Source organism: Stegodyphus dumicola, chromosome 9, assembly GCF_044657685.1.
Source record: "Stegodyphus dumicola isolate Sdum_Otavi_A_Nest chromosome 9, ASM4465768v1".
Classification (NCBI taxonomy): Eukaryota; Metazoa; Arthropoda; class Arachnida; order Araneae; family Eresidae; genus Stegodyphus; species Stegodyphus dumicola.
The window spans coordinates 182965464-182989627 of record NC_140776.1 but is presented as its reverse complement, the minus strand read 5'-3'; the positions used below and the strand labels follow the sequence as shown (position 1 = coordinate 182989627).

General features: G+C 29.1%; 1 protein-coding gene across 4 annotated transcripts; it reads right to left on the bottom strand.

Moving 5' to 3' along the window:
- Positions 1-904: 904 nt before the first annotated feature.
- On the bottom strand, positions 905-24007 carry LOC118189743 (SUZ RNA-binding domain-containing). 4 transcript variants are annotated; one of them, XM_035360421.2, is made up of 4 exons: positions 23860-24007; positions 19129-19181; positions 11250-11504; positions 905-11003 (listed from the first exon to the last, which is right to left on the bottom strand). In XM_035360421.2, the coding sequence occupies exons 1-4, from the start codon at positions 23917-23919 to the stop codon at positions 10898-10900; spliced, it is 474 nt and encodes a 157-aa protein (XP_035216312.1). In that variant the 5' UTR covers positions 23920-24007; the 3' UTR covers positions 905-10897. The 4 variants fall into 4 exon arrangements, with proteins under 4 accessions (XP_035216312.1, XP_035216305.1, XP_035216299.1 ...); XM_035360414.2 differs by having other exon boundaries at positions 905-11032; positions 23860-24005; XM_035360408.2 differs by having other exon boundaries at positions 905-11035; positions 23860-23999.
- Between the last annotated feature and the right edge of the window lie 157 nt (positions 24008-24164).

Sequence of the window (24164 nt, the reverse complement as noted above, 5' to 3'; positions counted from 1 at the left end):
ATAGACGATTCAGTATTTCTCCTTCAATTAATTCAGTTTTCACTTTGTGACAAGGCAAAAATACATAAAAACTCAAAATAACTGTATTGAAAATTATGAAGTAAATCTTAAACACTTATTTCCTCGAATAAGTTCCAGAATGGATTACACATGATTTAATTCGCAATAATAAAAGAAGCCATTATCTTTGCTATTGCAAAGCTTATTTTTTCTAGATTGGAAACAAATCTACTATTCTGCTGTTTCAAATATAAACAAACATGGCCGCCATGGCAAATATAATTAGGCTTAGCGGCACTTAAACAACCTTTGAATTGTTGATAAATCTAAAAATATTGCATGCAAATTTACTAAAGGCATAAAAACCTTAAACGGAAAATAACAACATATGTCAGTTTTAAATGCAGAATTAATAATAATAATTCAATAATATGTTTCTTTATTCTTAATAATTTATTATAAAGAAACAGATTACTGAGCAAAGTAACAGAGTGGATATATATTTATATACTTAAGGTATGGCCGATTGCAACCAAAATATGAGATACACATCTACATGTTATAGCAATACTACATACAAAATTTCAATGTTCTGAGGCTACTGATTCTTGAGTTATGTAGGCTACGTATGTACGCACAGATGCCACGAAAAATTCTTTTCAGAATTCATTTTAAATCAGTTTTATAATTTTTTGTGGGTAAAAGAATTCTGCCTTTACGTACAGATGTCACTGAAAAACATCGTTAAATTGCATATGATATCGGTCAAAATGGATATTTTTGTTGAAATATGATACCTGAAATTTTTCGCGATTATAATACTTCCTTAAAATCCAGAACATGAATTAAGAGTAAATATGTGTGGATACATTCTAATGATGAATAAATACCAAATGCGTACAACTCATTTGATAAAAACTTTATTTTCACAAACATACTGACAAGCATAAGCTTATACAAGTTAAAAATTTCAGTCGTAACCTTATAGTAATATATTTATGAATGTACAACACAGAGGTCTTTGGATTTTTTAAACCCAGCAAAGCATTAAAAATTATTAAACGAATGTCAAATTTTAAAGATAATTGAGGTATTTAGAGATAAATTCATCTTTCAAAGGTTAAAGGAGACACAATGCCCTCCTAACCAATTCAAAATAAACCGTGACTTACAAAGACTAGAACATTAAAAAAAAAAGAAAATAGTAAAATGTCAGCATAATGAAATCCATGACACGAGATTTATTAAAACAGTGATTCAAGATATATTATAATCAATGAATCTCTCTATATATTTATAAATGTGTCATACAAATTTAATTTTGAAATTTATGACAATTATTCATAATGCAGCCTCTGCCATTACTCGACACAGAAATATAAAGGCTTATAATTGCTTTTTAATACAATTATACAAGGTCATAAAACTTATGTAAGAATACATTAGAACTCATTAAAAAATTACTACACTTTAATGCTGCAATTTAGCTAGACTGTACATTTGACAGACTATATGATGAAAATTTTGAACAAGTTTTATCAATATTAAAATCAAAAAATCAAGAAAGATATTTATGTAGTTATTTGTTTCTATACTACAAAGCTAAAATTTTTATTACACAGCAAAATGCAGAGAGGAAAAAAAAATTCATTTAATGGAAATTACAAAAAAGAAAGTAATCAGTTTTAAAGATTGTTTCATTTTTTTTAATACTGATTGCACAAGTAAACCACATATACAAATAGCAATAAAACTTGACAGAAAGCAGAATTATATAGAGACAGACTTTTCAAAAATTACTCTGATGCACATCACACTGACATTTTACTATGTCAAGTTACAAATGAAAATTAACTCTTCTCTTTTAAGAGAAATATACAAAGTTTTAAAAGGCTTTTAAAAACTAACTCTCAGACTATAGAACTTTAACATACACCTGTCAAATTTTTACCTAGCACTTTTATGTAGAAAAAATATGGAACACACAAATTTTTGGTTATTTACAAAACGTTTTGTCACTCAGTAACAAAATGATTGACTTACTTACTTTATTTACAGTAAGCTAGCATCTATAAGTAATTGCATTCCAGGCACGAGCAAGTGATCATGAAAATAGTTATGGGAAAACTAGACATGCAGACATAATTAAGTTCAAAATAAAGAAATATCTGCCCAAAGAATCTCAAATACTTGCTCATTTAACATATAGCAAATATTTTAATGGAAACTGTTCTGAAATGTAATCAGAGTGAGTTTTTTTAGACAAATGTTCATAAATGTAACATTTTATATTTAATCTAAAAACATTTTAACATAACCTGATCTGAACCTGCACAAGAAAGTGCAGAAGGGTCAACTTTATAATGGTTTTACTTCCTCAAAAATTAATATCACATTATATAGCAGAACTCTGAGAAACCGCCAACCTTGGGACTAAGGGCTATGTAGAAAAAGAAATTTGGGGATTATTGTCATATTTTTCACAGCTTTGTTTACATGCTTTCTGTTCTAATTTTTACACAAAATTTGAATTATCTGCAAGAGTAAATACCAATGTACACTCATTTCATTAAAACGAGTTAAGATTTAAAGAATATAAAACTGACATATATTTTTAAAAAGTCATATAGAAAGAAAATAATACAAGGTAAGAAAACAATGGAGGGGGAAGAGATAAATGATATGGAAATATTTTAAAGGGCGGAAACTCTTATAAAAATTAGTAAAAATATTGATTGATGCACCCACTTGCAAAATTAGTTAAGACAATTTTTTATACTCTTAAACAAAATAAATAAAATGCATATACTGTTTACTAAAATGACTTTTAGAAATGTTCTAACACATTTTTTATTCCTACACTAATTTCATCATTATATTCTGTGCAGATGACATTGGATTCCCTACTGCAATTTTCTAAACATGCTGCAATTGCAATTTTAGATTTAATATTTTTACCTCATTTTCTTAATCAAGTTTTCCATTTTTAATGCCAAAAAATTCTCAAATCCTTTTTTAATAACTTGACCTTATTTGGCATCAATATACAAGCTTGTTCATTACACCTATATATAAAGTAGCTTGTTATATACAAACAATATATAAGCTTCTCCTCATATATAAAAATCTAGCTATGAGGCATATTCAAAGTGGAACTTGGTGTTTGAAAAATTGTAGGCAAATAAAAACTTTACAATTACCAAAGTCAAAAGCATATAATGCAAAATTAACTTTAAGAAACAGAATATATATCCAAAAAGAAGGGATTTCTCTAAAACAAAAAATTTCCAAGAGATTCATATCATTCAAATACACAAAATGAAAATGCTGACATACATGCAAAAAATACTGCATTATAAAATAAATCCACTGTTTCAAATCCAAGTATGTTTTAAATATAGGACATTTCTTTTAAAAGGTTGATATATATGCATATAAAAATATGCATATATTTATTATATTTCATAAGAATATTTTTATGAAATATATTACTGTTTCTTATATTCCATAAGAAAAAATTTACATTATACCATGCCGACTTTTCTGAAAAATGAAATTTTGTTCATTTACATCCAAAAATAAATCCAGATTAGAGACTTTTATATGGATTAAATGGTGGCGGACTACTGGAGTTCTACAGTAGTAAGTTACAGAACATAAGTTATATATCTGATATAACACAGAAAAAATTATTTGCAATTATACGAGATTTTGGCTTAAATATTAAGAGTGAAGGAAGACGTTACCTTTGCTCTTATAAGAAAATACTATACTACAGATATCAGAACTAACAACCTGAAAAGTACACTTTTTTTGCATAAAATTCTCCACACAGATAAACTTGTTTCACAAATGAACACTTAGTTTATACAGTAAAGTTCATCAATCATATTGTATGAAATATACCTCAAAAAGTTATCAAAAAGATAAAAAGGCATGTGTGTGTATATATATACATGTATGTGTGTGTGTATATATATATATACACACACACACACACAGGAATAGAATTTTCAAATTTTAAAGGAATATACATAAACTCACTGAAAAACGTTTTTATGGGAAATACATACAAAAAGAACTTAGAAACAAAAGTAAACTGCATCACTTTAAAAAAGATGTTAATTTTAATATATAAAGGAATTTCTTATACTAATAAACTGAAAAATATAAGATTATAGTTAACATAAAAAGCAATATCTACAACACTGTGCACCAATGAACTCCAAGAAAAATTCTAGTAAAGTAGAATATGACAAGAAATAATGTTTCAGCTTATTAAAGAGTTACATATTTTTTACTTACGATGATCACCCCATCCAGATTTACATAGAGAAATAATTTTAGCATTAAATAAATATCTGAAATAAACTAACACTGAATATTTTACATCTAAAATTATATTTTGGTTAATAAAACTCGTTTTAAAGTTACAAAATGGTTACATCTTATTCATATTAAAATATGCAGAACAAGACTTTTAAAATACGTTATAAAACTAGTTCAAAAAATTGTCACAACCTCGACTACATGCAAAAATACACACAGCTGAAACAGCAAATACGACAAAAGATTGAAAAGCAACACAAAGTAATTTTCTTTTTTCAGGTTAGCAAGTAGCAGGCTGTTAAGATGCAATTATAACACAATGTATAATGCAATTACTACACTACAGGTACAGGTAAGTTTTGAAGGACCCAAGGAACAAGAGACCATGGAACAGTAAAAGGAAGCAGCAAGAACAACAGCTCAAACACGTTTCTACTACTTTCTTCTACAACTGAACAGCAAACAGTCTTTTCTGTTTGTTAAACATAAGACTTGTAGAAATTCACAAATATGTGAACTCAAAAAATTCATAAGGACAATTTTGCTGCTTCAGTTCTGCTGAAAAAGGTCCAATGATTGTTCAACTAGCAGTTTTTATGCAAAAAGTATACAGTATACCACATCCACAAAAGCCTGGTAAACAGACATTTATGAACAAAATATACTGAAACTAGCGCTACCCTGAAAAAAATTTCCTTAAAGCTTTTGGTTCTTGTATTGTAAAACTATGATTCGTAAGTTGATTATGCATACATTTCTCCTTAATTATTAAACTATTGTTGGAAAGGGGTTATTGTGCATTACTTTTCAATCTTCTCCTGCACACTTAACAAAACATAACACAGCTTACTGAACATGAACATCTATGTGAATAAATACAAATGAGACACAATATAATTGTGTCTATTAATTAAATAGAAAATTATTAATGATGAAATCACATATATAACACCCCATACAATAATTTCTAAGAATTTTCTTTTAAATGATCCAAAAATATTAAAATGATATAGGAATGAAGAAAATTTAACATGAAGTTAATATATAATCTGAAAACAAATGGACAATCATGATAAAACTAAAAAAAGAGTGACCTAAAATCTTTGAAACATAGTTTCAATTAAAGTTAATATCTGTCCTGAAGTGTCATCTACTCTAATATCTAAATCACATATAGGAAAAGAATAAAGAAAATTAAATTTCAATAATTTATTAGAAAAGTGTGGTACATGAAAAATTTAATAGTAAGTATTTTACAACATATGTAATAATAAATATGATGCAATATGTCGCAGCGAATTCCTACATCAGATAATTAGTAAAAAGCTGATAAAATTACTTTTTCTTACTGTACAATAAATAAATACTTTATTACATTATAAGATAAGACAACCTGCAAATAGTTCTGTTAGGGAATTAATGCAGTGCTTATAACATACTTTTAATTTTATCATTCATAATATTACTGAGGCGTAACAAGTGGCATTTCAAATAAGTAAGATATTCTGCATATTTAGGATTTTAAGTAAATTAAGTAAGCTTAAACTATCAGGAACATGACTATGCTCATACAGCTCATGTACAAGCATATTCAAGTCTTACCTACCTATTTTAGAAGAACATTTCATTTAACATGAAATATTTCAGAATATTTATTTCTAAAAGCAACTTCATAAATGTGAAACAATCTTAGGTATTTCATCTTTGTACCATAATTTAATTTTTATTGTATGTTTTGTACATTAAATATTTGTGCTTATAGCCACATTTCATAAATATTTTTGTGGAACCATACTCTCTGTAGATGTCTTCATCGGTAAAAAATAAATACAGTCTCAATGAAATGTGATCAAATTTAGTTTTAATGAAATTTATTGAAACATTCTAAACAAAAATACGGCTTAGCTCGCTGCCGGCTGAACGGAAAGGACAGCAAATTGGGCGCTCCGCTCAATGTGTTAAGATAAAGACAACAGTTGTTCTACCAGTTTCTACCCCAAATTATTTTATACATATTTAAAATATACAGCTCAAAGCCTTGTCACATGTTAATGTACTTCACATGTGAATAAATACAATTCGGCATTTCCACATCAAAGGCAAAAAAAATGCAAGGGAAAATTAACATTACTTTTGAAAAACTTTCTCAATTTAATATTTTATCAGAATACTTCACTTCCCAATGTTCAATATCTATTTACCATTACGACTGATTTCTTTATGGGAATTCCTGCGAAAAACACAACTTACAGTTTCAAATCTGTCAGGAAATTTGGTCTTCCATGCTATAAAACTATGCTGTAGTTTTGTAATGTAGAATCTTATTTCCTTACTTAAACAATGTAAATTAACTCATTGTAGTCATATATCTAACCACTGCTACCACAGAATAGTATCATTAAATTCTATATTAATAAATCTATAAAGATACCTATAGCAAAGATTTATAAATTTTGTTTAAATGTGAAAAAAATATTTCCTTTCAATGAAATAATTTAAAAGCATTACTTTAAAATGTCAAAAGGTGGCATATAGATCATCACTTATTGAGAATGGAGATATGGACAATATATAGCCAGCTTAATCAGGAAAGAAAATTTCCCCAAAACATTTTACAATAATCAGCGAATCTACTACATAATGCATCAAACAATTTTGTAAAGAAAGATACACATGATAATTTGATATTTCTAGCAGGAAAATTAATTGGAATCAAAATTAATACTAAGTCTATTTGATCAATTATCACTATTATTTGTTTCAATTTGCATGGAAATGCCCATTTGAAAAGTTCTTAACAAATCCCATACAAATTGTTCTTAGCACACATTGTTACTTATTAGCCACCTTTAAATTAAACAGGTTTGTTCTCTTCTAGAGTAGAGTTTGTAAATGTCATGTAAAATGCTAAGTATATCCTTCTATTTCAGTTCTTTGTTTAGTCAAACAACTAAATTCAGAAATGTATTTCTTATATTTAAAAGTTTTACCACAATGTTTTTCTATTATGGAAGAAATCTGACTTTTGATTAGTGACTAGTCAGTGACATTTGTGCCAGAATACCTGCATACCAAGAAAACCATCATGCTCAAAGAGAAAAGGGACTTCTAGCCAAACTTTAATAAAGAGAAAGTAAAAAGGCGATTGCTGGCATATGCTAACATTAGGCTCCTATCACAAAGAAAACTCTCAACATGCAGTGTCTCCTAGAAATATAGTCCTGAGGAATTAAGATTATTCCACATGCATAATTTTGCTCAAAGATAAAAAATGTTATTTTTTGGAATGATATATGCCCAGCTCAACCAATCAAAATGAAGCTAAAAACAATGATTGGAAACTTTTGCCACCAATGAGAACTGACACAAATTTCTATTTGGCTTCCAAGCTAACCCTTAGTGATTGCATACAGTAATGATGTATACAAAATTCCTAAAATTGTTGCAGCTAATTATAAAATATTACCTATTAATACTAGCAAGTCTGAATACAAAAACAGATGTTGAATCAATTTTTAAAGCAATATCCATTTTCAATAACAAGGCCTTTATACTAGGAATGCTTTGTAAAGTAATATACAATGAAAAACTAAAAGCTGCAATGCTGAAATATTAGATCAAATATAGCATTTTTATTTTTAAATATATATATATAAAATGAAATAACATCCAACCCCTTATTTCACATAAGCTTAATATTCAATGTCAGTTCAGTAAAGAACAATTCCAGGTATTAAGGCACACATGCCTGAAACAGTTACAAAGAATTATTCAAAGTTGATTTAAGTTTAATCTGTTCAAATAAATACTAAATATGGTGCAATATTAATTCAGCATGAGTGAGTCTGACAAAAATAATACAGATTTCATTAACATCTCCGCTGAAGTTTAGGCATGTGAAAAAACAAATTGCAGCACTATGTGTAATTTAGAAGTATATTATGAAATAGAAATGCTTAGACATACTTATGCATCATTAGTATCCACATGGATTCAAAATATCACCAGAATTTACAGCCATAACTACAAATTCTGGATCTTGTTAAGTTTCAGATATAATTAACTTTTCCTTTATCAAGGAAATGTTATAAAATATTATTTGAGATATTATCTTATCTAGTAGCATTAACTGCTTGCAAAGACTGTTTTATTAAAGAGGATACAATATCCTTCTAGCTTTTTTTCACATTTGCAGTTTTATGGTGAAAACTGGTTTTTAATAATACATTACTACATAATTTGAAAAAGCAGTATTCTCCTTTTAAACAAAATGTAAAATTGTTCTTATAAATACACTGCTAATTTTTAAATATAAATATTTTTGCTGAATTTCTTTTTCGTTCCTTGATATATATGGCTGCCAACAAAAAATAAATTGAAAACAAATGAAATTTTAAGTTTTGATTAAAAGTATTGATCCTGTGTAAATTCCAAGCAGTACAAGCAAATCAAAGTAGTCAAAAATATCCTGTTAGGTTTTAAAAACATGAGTTGGCAACAAGGAAAACTCAGTAAATCTGTGTTACAATTTTCATTTGTATAAAATATCACTTCCGAATTATTTGCATTTAGTAAGAACTTCTTTTGCATATTTTGACAGCAAGAAATAATATAGAGGGATCCCTTTCTAAGGCAACCACTGAGAAATCCAGATGTTTGTGGCTTTCTGTGAAGATGAACTTAGAGGAATAATATTTAATGGCAATGTTTATTTCTGTTCTCACAAAAATGAACACTTTCAGAGGCCTCAGTCATGTTTTATCATTTTGACATTCTGTTAGGTTATGTCACTAGCAAAAGTAGACATTTAAAGGGGTAATTAACTTCTACCCTAAAAAAGCCTTAACTACTTTTAAACTATTACATTTAGTTGCATTAAAGGTACAACTTTTTTCCAATATTTATAAAGATTGCAACTATTAATTTCAGACAAAAAAAAATCAATATTTTGACCACTTTCAGGAGATTGTCTCTCTCTTTAATACCTTAATTAATCTAAATAAGATAGGAAATAATTTGTGAAAGCATTGAATAAATATTAACTATTTTGGAATCTTTTATATTAAGAATACTGGTAGAGACTGTCCTGATATGCTCATATTTTACAAAACTGAAAATGATAAAATTTATGCCTGCAAACTACTCATCTGTTTAAAAGTTATTTATCATTGACAATGAAATTCTCTATTATCACATCATCTCTTACATCTTCAACACTACATACATAAAAGAAATTTAATGAAATTTTTTTAATTAAATTTGTTATTATTTATTTTAAAGTCTGCCTTGATGTCAAGTGGCAAATTAGATATTTTGGAATGAAAAAAAAAAAAATGTGACTACTTTTCAATAAATAAAAAAAATAATCAATACATTAAACTCTCAAAATCAGCAAATTTTGCACAACCAGATTCAAATGGTGAGTACAAAGAAAAATATATTTGCAGGTTTCTAAAAGGCAGATTTGCATAGTCAGATTTATATGCCTTTTATATACATATGTACGAAATAAATATGAGATATTTTAATACTTATATTTATAGATTTATACCACAAGTTTAACAACTTTTGTACATATTTCGGTGAAAATTCTACTGTACAAAGTCAATTTTTATTTCTCCTTAAAATTATTCTGCACTCCCCATCTTTATGTCACATAAAACTTCTTGGTACACTACTGAGACAGCATATAGAAAACAATTGGTCTCATGTATAATTTTATTAAAATTACTTTGATATCTCCCATGCTATAATTAAAAGTAAAAATAATAGGTTTGCTTTTTACAACTTGAAAAAATGAAATACAAGGAATAATTTAATATTTTTATAGAAAATAATGTACAATTTTTAGTATTCAGTGTAATTCAATATATGATCATCAAATTAGATTTCAAAACAGTAAAAAATATATACTGAACATTAAGGAACATTTTGAATTCTCATACAGAAACATATAGAAAAGTCTATTTTTATGAATTCAAAGTAATTTTAAAATTTACACATTTTTATAGGTCTGGCATATAAATGTTGGAGAGATCATGGTAAAATATTAGCCATGTGGACTAGTATGGTACGACATAAGAACCACACTAGAAAAAATTATCACATTTTATTACAGTGGAAGTTTAATAGTACAAATCAGGACAACAACCATTTATATGAAAATATACATATATTTATAGTTACAAATGGATGCTTAAAATGCAGTGGCAACTTTAACTATAAAAAGTATTGTAGGCGGTCTAGTGTTATGCTTAGTAAAATATTTGCATAATGACTGGTGTTTATGGCCATAAAAATAATATTTCCTGAAATTACCAGAAATTGAATAAAAATTAAAAACTCCAATAAAAATGTACACAGCTTATTTATAAATATGAAATGTTTTTCACTACCAGCAAGAAAGGCAACACGTATCTTGATAAATTTACAGAACATATCCACAAGAGAACATAAATAATGATGTTTATCTACTTAAATTTTAATATAATTTAATGCAGGTTGGGATAAGTTTGTAAAAGTTCCATGTCCCAACACATTGTCTATTTATAATCAACCATTGAAAAACCTAAATTTGTACATTGCCTACTGCTACCGCTGTTGAAGAAAACCTTTTGTTCCATCTGGTCCACGAGGCATTCGCATAACAATAACTTCTCCATTGATTTTCCTTTCTGATAAAGCAAGAGAAACTGGATTCAAACTGCTAGAAAGTTAAATATCTTGTAAGAAATTTTAATAGCAATTTTTAAATCAATTTTTCAAAACTTTACTTCAAAAATATACAAAGAATTTTTAAAACCATTAATTTTAAAACTATACTTTACTAATAAGAACTTTTTCAAAACAACTTCCTTAACAATATTAAAATAAAACAATGTTCTTACTTTCTACTCTGTATTTTATGAAAAATTACATACCTAACATTTTGTTCTTCCTCTTCACTATGAGCAGAGCCTAATATCCTTAATCGAGCTTCCGCATATTCAGCTTCTCTCTGTTTAAGTGTCTTTACGGGCTGACGACTCGGTGACTTGTCACTGATGACACCAATTGTTTTTGCATCATTTGGACGTTTCAATATTTTAACCTGAGGGATATATGGAGTACGAGAACTGTCTTCTAGTTGCATTTGTGGATAAAAAGTTGGTTCTATGCTTTGGTTTTCAAAAGAGCTGAAAATTAAAACATTCAAGTTAAGAATAAAGCTTTCTTAGGAGGCAAGAGAAAAACTACATTAAAAAATAAAATACCAAAAACATAAATAGCTCTAAAAATATACAAAAAATTTCTAAACCTAGGGAAAATGCTTTAAAAATTAAATATACAAGCTGTTCCAACTTCTCTGGAATCATCTACCAATGTGAAATTAAATTACAGACAGACTAGTAATCCCTACTAAACCACAATTATAATTATTAATCGGCTCTAGTGTAGAATTGGGTGCCCCTTCGATTAGCGATAAATATTTCTTAAATTTTGGCGATGAAACCTCATTTCTGGTTACCACGATAGTTTTAGCTTCTTGATTTTTTTTAATGAAAATAGATTATTAATATGTATATGGACAAATTTAAAGCAGAATTTGTGCAATTCTGGGATGTTCTTTTAAGTGAAAACAGATCGATGTGTACATGGACACAGAGTTTATGCAATTCTTTGACTTTTTATTTTGTTTTTATGTAGCGGCCATCTTGAAATTCTGCCTTCCTGGCACCGATCTTGGCGTCAAAAAAGAATCGCTAAAAAACAAGGGGCATCCACCAAATTATAAACTTTTACCCATTAATTTTTAGCAATTATATAAGCAAGTAAAATGCTTGCGGCCCTATGTTTGCTACTCTGAAAATATTATTTAATGAATTGGCTGAAAGCTTTGCTTGCAGGTGTATACTCAGAAGGGTATTTTAAGACAGATCATCTAGCATTCCGGACCTGTTTTCTAACAACGAAAAAATGTGGTACTGAAATAATGAATTTTTAACAAGCTGGTATATATGAAATACATTATCCAAATGATACATCTATTTATATTTAAATGTATTTCTTTCCCGTATATTATGAGATTCCTTACAGCATGATGAGTCATGATGCAATGCCTTAACAAATAGAAGAATGGCAAAAATATAAAAAAAAAAATTTAAGAGTTTTTCAATTTGATTTGCAAATATTAAAGTTATGCATTGCATGCACTTGTAGCATCTTTTGACATGTTATAGCCATCAGTCTGCTTAACATGCTTGCTTTAAAATCAATTTCTTTTTGTTGTGAAGCTTAATTTCAGTTTTGTTTATTTTCTCCTCCATTAGATAATGCTGGGTGACAATACTTATTCAGACATATAAAAACTATATGTCCTCATTAAGAAGTACAAGAACTATGTGTCCCCAACAGATATTTAGTGACAATAAATGTACCATATCCAATACAAATTCTATTTTGGGATTCAGAATATTACGGAAGGATACAACAGGGATGTATCAATACTACATCCATATGAAGTGGAAGGAAGACAGTCACAAACTCCAAGTCTTTCTTATTCAAACCTTCACTGACTACAGTAAAATTACAGTAATTCACACAACTCAGGACAAAGGCATTATTGGCAATTACATACGTCCCCCCCCCAAGTTCTGTTAACATTTTCTTTTTCTTAATTTACATTAAACCTGGACAGCTTGAAAATAAATAACTTACTAAAAAATAAACTCATATCTAAAGAGTTACTTAATCAAAACATATTGAATACAAAATTATTTTTTAAAAATAATTACATACAAAGAAAATGTCAGTACAAATGAGAAACACACTGCAAAGGCACAACAGCGAAATTTTTGAGGAAATACAAGAGTTGAGGTTTGAGGATACAAGGTCCTTTATCTAAAAATTCATCTAAGAATTTTATGGACAAAAATGTGCTTCCACTAATGTAACTTCCTATAGATCTTATAATTTTAAACACGAAATAAATAAAAACATTATTTATGTAACATCCAATAACACAGATATCTCTAAACTGAATCTTTAACACTAATTCAGATATTACTTTCCATGCTGAATGGTGCTACAAAAAGTGATAAAACAGACAAAGTGAATTATAAGAAAATTTATGTTTTTAGCTTTCTTTTCTTTAGTTTTCCATTTGTAATGTCAAAAAAAAAAATTTTCACAAGTGATGTTTTAAAAATTCGGTATTTTTCTGTTAATGGGGAACTGGTCATGAAATATGCACATCATGAACAGCCATCAAATGATACTGTTTAATGTCAGCAATGTGAAGCTGTGAACAATGCTGAATTTACAGAATTCTGTTTTTTTTTTTTTTTAAGCAAAAACAGATTATGCACATGGAGAGAACAACAGTTTCGTTTGTGGCCAAGCTTATGAGGGCTGTCTGCCTAAAGAAAGGAGTGCCTTCATGATGAATTTGCTAATGAAAACTGCCTTGTATTCACATTACTAATGAGGAAAACAATTCAAGAAAATCATGATCCCAGCCGATTTGCCTGCGGTTGAGCTGTCGATATTCAGCGGTCTTAACCACTCGGCCACTTGTGAAGCTGATTTTCAAAGGGAATGAGTATGATAAAAACCTTAATTACTGGCACTACTGATGGGTACTATTCAAACAAAGCAGAAATAACATTCTAATTATCCACAACACCACGAAGAAAACGGCAACTTTTCATAGTATTGTTGATTTTCTGTTTTATCACTTTTTGCAGAGACCAAAAAAAAAAAAAAAAAAAAAAAAAAAAAAAAAAAATTGCATGTTTGGTTATTATTACAGCTTATAGGTATTGTCCGTCCTGTTCATAAATAATAATAAAAAGAAACATTTTGCAGGAAAATAAATTTTATGAGGAGAAAAACTCTATGACCAAGATTTAAATTTTTAATTCATTTTAAAATTCGGTGAATATGCTTCAGCTATGATCTTTAAAACACAGTTCATCCACAATCCATATGTTCTCTAACTATGCATTGTACATGCATGCTGTTGTCACTTACATACTCAAAAATATGGCAGTTCTGTCAAATGTCAAACTTGATACCACAAAACAGCTATTTTGATAGATTTATAGTTGTAATGTTAAACACATAGTGTTAGGTCACTTTACTATAGAAAGACACGAAAAGTGGGCCACCGTTGCCTTCTATGAAGTGACAGACAATTTACATCCGTGCCTTCTCCAGGATTTGAACTCTGGCCTTTCGAAATGGCAGTCAGAGTCACTAACCACTTACCCATCTGGGCAGTATACATACATATAAATATATTAAGGCATAAATTCTACATGGCAGTTAGTGATATAATCATTGCACAACAATATTTTAATACAAAGGCTGTTTACTCATTTTAGAATGATTTCAGGGTTTTTAACTAATGTTTAAATAAAAAAAAAATATTTTTTCAGTTTTCAATGTGATAAGCCTTTTCTAATGGATCTGCATGACGATTTCCACGATAGAAAGGCTATTCGTGAAATTTCCAGGGGTACTGATTTCCCTTCCTCTTTCATTACTTTTCAGAGTTCATTAATCATGGTGATTTGCACTTACCCTTTTCAATAGAGCAAAGGCATAGTAGTCCACAGTTTAAATGTCTTAAATATCGCAGGAATATGTTGAAAAGATATAAATGCAATACCTGCATCAGTCTTCATTTCCTCATGGAATGCAGTGGCACTTTTCAAAGTATGACTTGTAGTTTTATTTTGTGAAATTTCTTTCTTAGAAAGTCAATGAGATAAAAAAATGTAACTTCTTCCATAAATACTAAATTTTAAACTTTCTCCTGAAAGTAATATGAATATGAATTTTCTGGATAGTGTGTCTGGCTGTCATATAAATACGATAGTGATTACGTGGCGGTATGTTAAAGGCAGTATAAAATTGGTATTTCTGTTGTTCGAAAAAGCATTAATGGTAAGTGCATTTTATTTTATTCTTGTTCTTATTTTGTAGAATTTTATGTTCATTGTTTTTTTAGTATGAATTTCTGTCGTTATTGTTGTTTTTTTTAATTGTTTGAAATTTATTTTAGTTATTTTGTTGATTAGTGTGTACCGTCTAAATTATGCAATTCGTAGATGTTTTTTAAAGTTGAAACAGAATGCTGTGTACATGGTATTCTTTGAAATTTATTGTTGTTATGCTAATTTATTAAAGCGAGGTGTGCGTAGTTCGTAAATTCGTTCGTTGCCTAGATGGTGCCATTCGTAGATTTTTTTTAAGTTAAAACATATCGCTGTGTACATAGACTCTTGTCAAATAATTTTGGTTAGAAACTTCACGGTTTTGCTATCTAAAGTTTTTGTTTTTGTTTCGGATTTTTAGCTTAAATTGTGTGTTTGGTTTTTGCATTCGCGAAAACCGTGTTTTTTGAGACATTTTAGGTTTAAAGTTCGAAATGTAGACAAAAAATTTAGATAGCAATATGGCAGCTTGGAGTTTTTCGCCAAAAATATTTGGCGAGAAATTTGGCGCCTTGAGGGCGCATATCGGAGTAGTTCCGTTTTCTTCAGTGGTTGCAGTTTTTATCGTCTTGAATGCTCATAGTCATTCAAGCTGCTACGTCCACGTTTAAATTTTACCTGCCCAAAATTTCCCTGTAGTAAATGATGGTGTAGAGACCCCACACACTGTGTCCAACTCTTCTTTAATCTGAGTAGACGTATTACTTTTCAAAAACAGGTATCTAACGACAGCACAATACTCAATATTTTCAGTTTTTGCAAAAACGATCACCTCACGAAAGCAATTGTCAAACAAAAAATTCACATTTAGAATAGCTGAAATATTGATTGGAAGTTATCAAATGGTGGCCAAACAAGTCCCCTCCTTCTGTTGATTTGAGTTCCCATCTAGATATTGAGGTCGGAAACTTTTCACAGCCCTTGTATTATGTATCTTTTAAACATATTATTAAAATAAAAAATAAATTACATAAAATATAAGTATTCCTTCAATATACTTAAATAAAAAGCTTTTATTTCAACGCGAACCTCGTCCCTCTACCACTTTACTTGATATTGCAGTATCAGGGGGTAAAATTTTTTACACATATATTCGGCTGTTAAACAACTTCTTTGTAGACTCAAAATACTTTTCATTTGAGAAACGATTTATTCACATAGATATGAGGAACCAAATGCAGAACACATGCAATTTTCTTCAAACAATTAAATCTCTCTGGCATTGACATCCAGCAATTTAAAATACCGTTAGCTATCTTCCAGACTTATTCCTATTTCATAAATTTTACTTTCCATAATTCAGAACACTCAAAAATTGACAAATCAGACGAGATTATTAAATGCCTCAAAAACTGACAAATCAGATGAGATTACTAAAGGCCTATTAAATCTGGTTTGATGAAGAAGGAAAATATAGGCATACAAGTCTTTGCATCTTTTGAAAATTCCTCCTTAAGTGCTTCAATATAGGTCTTAAGTTCACCTTTATCTAAGGTTGTTGGTCTATTAGCAAGCACTTTACATTTGGGAAGAAGTTATACATACTAGTATTAATATCACGGAAAATATATTTAATTTTGTAACAAAGCCTTTCCAATATTCAAAACATTCAAGCACTGATTGGCCCTTTCCTTGCAATCCTTGGTATATTGAGATATTTAGGTATGTCAGTCAAAATCATTAACTGGCATAACTATTCTTTATCGTTCAGTTCGGGGAAATGTTCATTCTACCAGTGTTGCCAGAAATTTTCCAACTAAAGTAGCAAAAGACTAAAAAAATTCACAAATGACGTCCAAGATTACGTGATTGTGAAATCATAGATATACATGCTCACATGACCTCCGGCATCATCATAAATTTACTCACTATGGGTTCCGTAAGTTACAGGTTACAGACGTATTCGATTCTCAGTTGTTTTAATTACGTATCTTAACTAACAAAAATTTTAAAACTTTATTGCTCATTTTCAATTGTTTAATATCCATTTCTTTGAAAATCAATTTTCATTTAATTTAGGTTCTATTTTTAAATTCATTTCCGCATATCCATTCAAGAAATTCCTCACGTTTAGAGTGTTAGCGCTTTTGTACTAAATTTTTTTAGTTTGCAGTTAATTTTTACATTTTTAAAAATCTTTTTGCTTAATTATGAACATTTTAATTAAGGAATGTTTTTCAGTATTCTGCCTGGTGGGCTTTTTTCAAATAACGTGTTGTTATTTAAAAAAATGACGTTGCTTTGATTTTTAAGTCCTTTCCATTGCTTAGTTCTTAGCAATATTATAATCAGGAGAAGGAATTTCATTTTTTTTTTTTTTTTTCTCTGCTTGGGTACCCAATACATAACGCCCAAGCTAAAAGTTCCTTTGTTCGAGTCACCATAGAACTGGGGCGGGGTAAACAAAATGCACCAGGGGGGGAGGTGTGAGGTTCAAAAGCAGGGTTTTTTTTTTTATTATTTTCACTTTTTTCCCCTATTCCTTTCTCTTTATACTGACATCAGGCTGTGCAGCCTTAAAAATTAAAGCCCACATGTAAAACAGATTGCCAAATGCCAGATTAAGCCTTAATAAACTTTTTTTTAATATAAATTACTTTTATTTGATACTTGATTTTAACATGTAAGCATTCTACGATATATTAAAAAAACTTTGAAGTCACAAAAAGTGGTATACAGAAATGATGGAGCTCGCAAAAATTTCGCAAATACTAAAATTTTAGTAGCAAAAGTTTGTTAAAAGTCGCAAATTTGAGAAAAATCGCATGATCTGGCAATACTGCATTCTACTCCACTTCGTTAATACGTTGAGCGCTGCACCGTTCCCTGTGGAGCGGAATTTTCATTTGGCTGGCGTAGGACTGACAGTATTAAAGTTAAAAAATAAATATAGTCTCAAAGAAATGTGATCAAACTTAGTTTTAATGAAACGTATTGAAACATTCTAAACAAAAATACGGCTTAGCTTGCTGCTGGGTGAAGGGAAAGGACAGCAAACTCGGCGCCTCACTCAACGTGTTAAGAAAAACTTTAATGTGTTCCATGCATGACACAAACTTATTCAAGACATTACCTCAACTAAGCAAATGGACACGGCTGTATTGGGGTAGATCCACATATTCGCTTTTCATTTTTTCTAAAAAAGATTTAAATTGCCTGTAACCAATGAAGAAAGAGGTACTGTGATGAAATTTTGGCAACAAAACTTTTCTGGTAGCACAGAGAGGACAGGCAGGATGATTTATCGTTGATAACTTTTGTAAAATGGTGTAAAGTGCCACTGAAAATTGCACTGTGTGCCATAGGTTGCCGACGCCCGACATAGACTTTCCAATGAAATGCAAGGTCATTGTTCCCATTAAATGCATATTTTCTGTCAAAAAATATTATGATATCAAGCTTTATTTAATGCTGTAGCTAGCTTAAAACGACTCCTAAAACTAATCCTCCTTCTTAAGAAAAAAAAACTGTGGCTCTTAAAAAAAATCTTAATCATTGTACAGCTAATCTTTGGTTCTTTTGACTAATGAGTTTGCCAGCCACTGACCTAAGGGGTTTGAAACAACTATGTTGAACATCATTTCTATCATCTGTTAGGTAAATCAATATAATTCCCGCATACCTCAAATAACTGTACATAATGCCATCTTTTACCTTTAATTTACAACACAGCACTCTCTATGAGTCAATGTGAGAATTGGCTGGAAAATCTTTATACACTGAACATGTTTCAGATAATAACCTGGTATAAAAACTTTTAACAGAAATTATTAATTCTCCAAATACATGATTAGAGTTTCTGAATTTTCTTTATTCATACCTATTGACTTTAGGTGATTTCATTTGTAGCTCTTCAAGTTTCTTCTCCAAAATCTGAAATATATACAAAAAATCTTAAATTATGATTCCCCCTACACTTAAAAAGCATACAGAATCAGAAGCATGAATAAAAAACGAATTTAAACATAAAAAATAAGGTATCATATAAGTTGATTCCTTTGCATATATACACATGAAGATCCATTCAGAATTAAAGAAGAGTCCTTGATGACATTTAACAGTTGTACATATATTTTGTGAAAAAATGTTAAAGCTTTTCAGAAAACAATATTGTTCTTACAACGTAAGTTTGATGCAAATACTGAAAGATTAACTACAGTGGTATCTCGGCGTACAAGTTTAATTTGTTCCATGACTTAGCTCGTAAACTGATCTACTCATATCCCCAAACATTTTTTTTAATTGAAGTACATTTAAATATTATTAATCTAATCCAGCTCCCTAAAAAAAAATGCCTCATTTTGTTGCACTGCACTGTATAAAAGTAACACTAATAAAAGCTTTATAAAATATAATGCACATGTATAAAAAATGTAGAAATAAACTGGTTTTATAAAATTAAATTTCTGTACCTGCACACTGCGCAGAAAAAATAAGACAGTTCTATATCTCCCGTTCTCCTGGACAATTGACGAAATTCAACTTGCGTTTTTCACATGTCGACATTTTTTGTATTAAATTTATATATAACACTGTTCTAATATAGGTATTTTGGCACAAAATAAGACTTTTCGATTCTACAACGTAAATTATGCCAAACTGCCAAGGATTGTAAAAATCGTGCATATTGTTTTTAAAAAATTAGCTCTCAAAATTTTAGCTCCTTGATGTTAATTGAATTTGATATATAATTTTTAATTTCTCTTTTTTTTTTTAATTATTAAACTTATTTGATTTTTCCTTTCACATTTCGAAATTTAGCTTCATTCCAAATAAAATTTGCCCATTACGATTTATTAAAATTTGTAATTTTATATAATTTAAAAAATTTTTTGAAAAATAATTATAACCTATAAAATTTATTACATCTTAAAGTAGATGTATTTCTAGGCAAACCTGCAAAATTTAGTTTTCATTCAAAATATTTCAAGATTTACATGAATTTATATATTGACATATTTTGAAATTCGACAATCTTATAAGAGGCAATAACTCCTTATGTGGTTTACACACTTTGTTAAAATTATTTGAAAGTATGAACAATGACTTTTTTCTGCTCGTCTACAATGAAAAAAGAGGGGAAGAAAATAGGCTGCTATAAATTAAAAAGTTCGCCAAGTGAATTATTCTTGCAGCAAACTTTAAAAAAATGCACCAAGATAAAGTTCTAAATTTCTCCATAAATTTCACACAAAATTTAATATTTAGGCATAATTTGAGTAGTAGAATCGAAATATGGAAAAAACTGGTGTGTCATTTCAGAAAAAATACGATTTTGTGTCAAAATGCCTATATTATAACAATGCCATATATAAATCTAATATATATCCTAAATCACACTTTCAAAACATAAAAACGCAATTTGAATTTCATTAATCATTTGAAATTCGTCAATCAAATTTCTCCCACCTTCCTCTAAGTCATGACGCATGACATAGAAGCATACAATGGGAAAGCCACAGTCCTAAAACTATTCATTCTTTTTTCTTTCAACAGCAGGCACACACATATGCTCAATACATCTCCAAAACTATAAGCAATATATTTGCAACAAATATAGATCGAAATGTATTCACGGGCTACATGAAACTGCTTTGGGGACCAAGAGTTTAAGACCTCGGTGCTACTTTGGTAGATGGTTACACGGATTTTGGCGATTTTCCTTTGGCGAGTAACACAACTTATAGTAAACGCATTGCTGGATAAGTTATTTATGGTAACCGATACTTTGTTGTCATTTTATTTAAAAAATAATGTTTTATTGTGCATAAATTCTGTGTTTAAAATATTATTTATGGCTTTTAAATATTAAAAATCAATTTAATTTTGCATTTTTATTTGAAATAAAAATTTTATTGTTTATCATATTTTATGAAATTTTATGCTGTGGATGATGTAATCAATGACATCACCTCACTTTCAAAGTAATTTGTTTTAATTTGTATAAATTTAATCTATTGTTTTAAACATTATTTATGGCTGTTAAATATTAAAATACAATTTAATTTTGCATTTTTTAAAAAAATGATTTTATTATGTATGAATTTTTAAATAATTTTAGTTCTAGCCGTGATGTAATAAGCTCTCTGATTGGTTATAGAATATTTGTGCATTAACGAGCTGTAATCAGCTCCCTGATTGGTCACTGACAATTTGTGCATTTCCGCGCCGTTTTAAAATTTAATTCATATCTTCGAATTCCTTCAAAGATGTCTTCAAAGATGCTTTCTAAATTATGATTCTGAATTTTTTTGTGGTACTTATCAATAAACATTAGGTTAAATACTCAAAAAAATGTAAGTACATATTTTTCTTTTATTTTATAATTGTATACTTCACTTTTTTTAAAAAAAAAATTAATACACTATTTTCAGAAATTGCCGAGATAATTATTGTCCATATGTTTTAATGTTAATTATATTCTATATAACGTATTTTAAAGTATCTGAATTTAATAATATTCTAATTCTTTTAAATGTTGATATGATGGTTTTTAATTCGATATTCAATTTCAGTAATATTTTAATCTCATTAAACATTGGCCCAATGTTTTAATAGCGGTGTTTTTATTTTCTTCTGTGCTATATGAAAGTAATAATAACTTTACTTTAGTATTTTATACTCATAGTAAATGTATTTATTTACACTTGCCTGCCATCTTAAAAAACGACATTTTCAACAAAAAATTAATCCATTACTTTTAATGATATTTTTTTTTTTTTTTTTTAAGTTTCGAATACTTTACTATGCGTAAAAACAGCGTTTTTCAAGATGGCCGACGTTTGTAAAAATCGTGCCAACAATTCCTCCAACGTAAATCGCCAAAAATCTGTGCAACTGTCTACCAAAGTAGCACCAAGACCTCTTGTATACAAGCTATCCTGCAGTCACTACCTGAATTTTCATGCAGTGCGAGAGTCTATCTTTCATGGGTTGGCATCTTTGTTTTTTCAACTATTATGTAAGTTATTCTTCAATACTTTTCCAGAAAACCCTGTCCTGTCATAGTTGAATTGTGCTTGAGCTTGTTGCTTTCCCCATGACTGATGATGGAGTGAATTCCAGTTCATCATTTTAAACTTTTCAAACCAGTCAAAACTTGTCTTAAATATCTTTTCAGGATTCATTGTTTGAGAGCCTGGGACCATCTTCAGCAAATTAGTATATAACTTGTTCCTTCTTGCACATGGTTGCCTTAATCATGATATCTCCTTTGAGCTGTTTTTTCTTCTGCCACACCAACAGCAGCTTCTCAATCTTTTCATTTAATCTATTATTTCGATGTTGTTGCACTACATTGGCTAGAAACTATAGCCTTTACTGCCTCCTGCTTCAATATCATAGAAATACTGGGTCAAGTCACATACACACCTTTCTCATGTTTAATAATGATTTTATGCTTTAATTCTAAGAATATCATTTGCTTCTTCATAATAATCACTTTCTTAAGATAAAATTTTATAAGTATATATTAAGGATAATTAATGCAAAATAAATTTAAACTAAATTAAAAAATAATGCATTTCAAATTCATCCAATGAATTTTAAACATACTACTTTTAAATTTATTTTGCATTACTACCACCACTTAATGCTTCTTTCAGCATGCAACTTGATTAGGCTTTGAACTGTTTTTATACTTTTAATACTTATTCATTAATGATAATTCTAAATACATATTAATATGTATAATAAATAATATCTTGATAATAACAGCAAAATAACTGCACGAATATGAGAAAGCAAGGGCTATATACTGTAAAGTAGTGTCTAATACAAGATAATCGTAAGAACTGAATGAAAGAGCTAGCTCTAGAAGCATTTCATTTCAGCAAATGGTTAATGCTTAACTGCCATTTGCTATATACTATTGGTGATGTATCATGAGGTATGTTACTAAAGGCATGCTATTCTGCTAAATTTGGTCTTACTTCCATCACACACTGCTAAAACATAGATTAGTACAGTTTAGTTACTTATTATGCTTAGTTGGTATGATTATGTTCAATAGTCTAACTGAAAACCTTTTGCATGTAACTTGGGTATGCACATGTTACCCAAGTACTTGGGTATGCAGAAGTTACATGCAATTAAATTACACTCATTTAGATGGAAATACGAATATGACATTACAATTACAAAATTTTAAAACGAATGAAAATTTTAAAAGGCTGCGAAATACAAAAAGACAGCGGCAGAAAATTTTTGTAAAAACTCTTTGAAAAGTTGCATGCGCAATTAAACACTACTCACAAAATGTTTACATGGCAAAATTAAACTGGTAACAGTATTATTAGAAATTATCACATTTCCAGCTACTATCATTCCTAGAATATTTACAACAGAGTCGACAAAATTTTGAAAAGCTATAGTTTCTTCATAAATTAGTAAATGTTAACTATACAGATATACGGATAAAATACTTGTTAGGCTTAGCAAACAATTATACACGGAAAATAATGCCTTAGCGACAGTAGTAAGGTAAAACAGGTGTTCCAGGCTCATTTCCTACTTGATTCAGCAATACATTTATAAGCATTTAAATCATTACCCCATTTTCAATCATATCTTCCCAACTGTCACAAACATCGTCAGCTACGTCTTGAGCCATTTCAGCAGCAGCCCCGTGGCCAGGTTCGATGTGGAATGTATTTATATTGCTTAAAAATCATGGTTCTGATTTCAAAAAATTTTTCAGTAAATCCCTAAAAATTAAACAAAAATATACTTATGAAAGAATATAATTCTGTGTTTAAAATGTGTGTAATAAAAGCTTTACATCGCGTGAAATTCAAAAGTAAATATGTTCCCGTGCATGCGTGAGTGATAAATATAAAAACAACGGAGCGAAAAAGA

Excerpts from the sequence above, each read along its gene's own strand:
- LOC118189743 (XM_035360408.2), bottom strand. The coding sequence starts at position 23,919 with ATGGCTCAAGACGTAGCTGACGATGTTTGTGACAGTTGGGAAGATATG. Across the intron at positions 19,182-23,859 it reads AAGATATGATTGAAAATGGG|ATTTTGGAGAAGAAACTTGA; the intron begins GTAATGATTTAA and ends TATATATTTCAG. Across the intron at positions 11,036-11,249 it reads GAGGAAGAACAAAATGTTAG|CAGTTTGAATCCAGTTTCTC; the intron begins GTATGTAATTTT and ends TTAACTTTCTAG.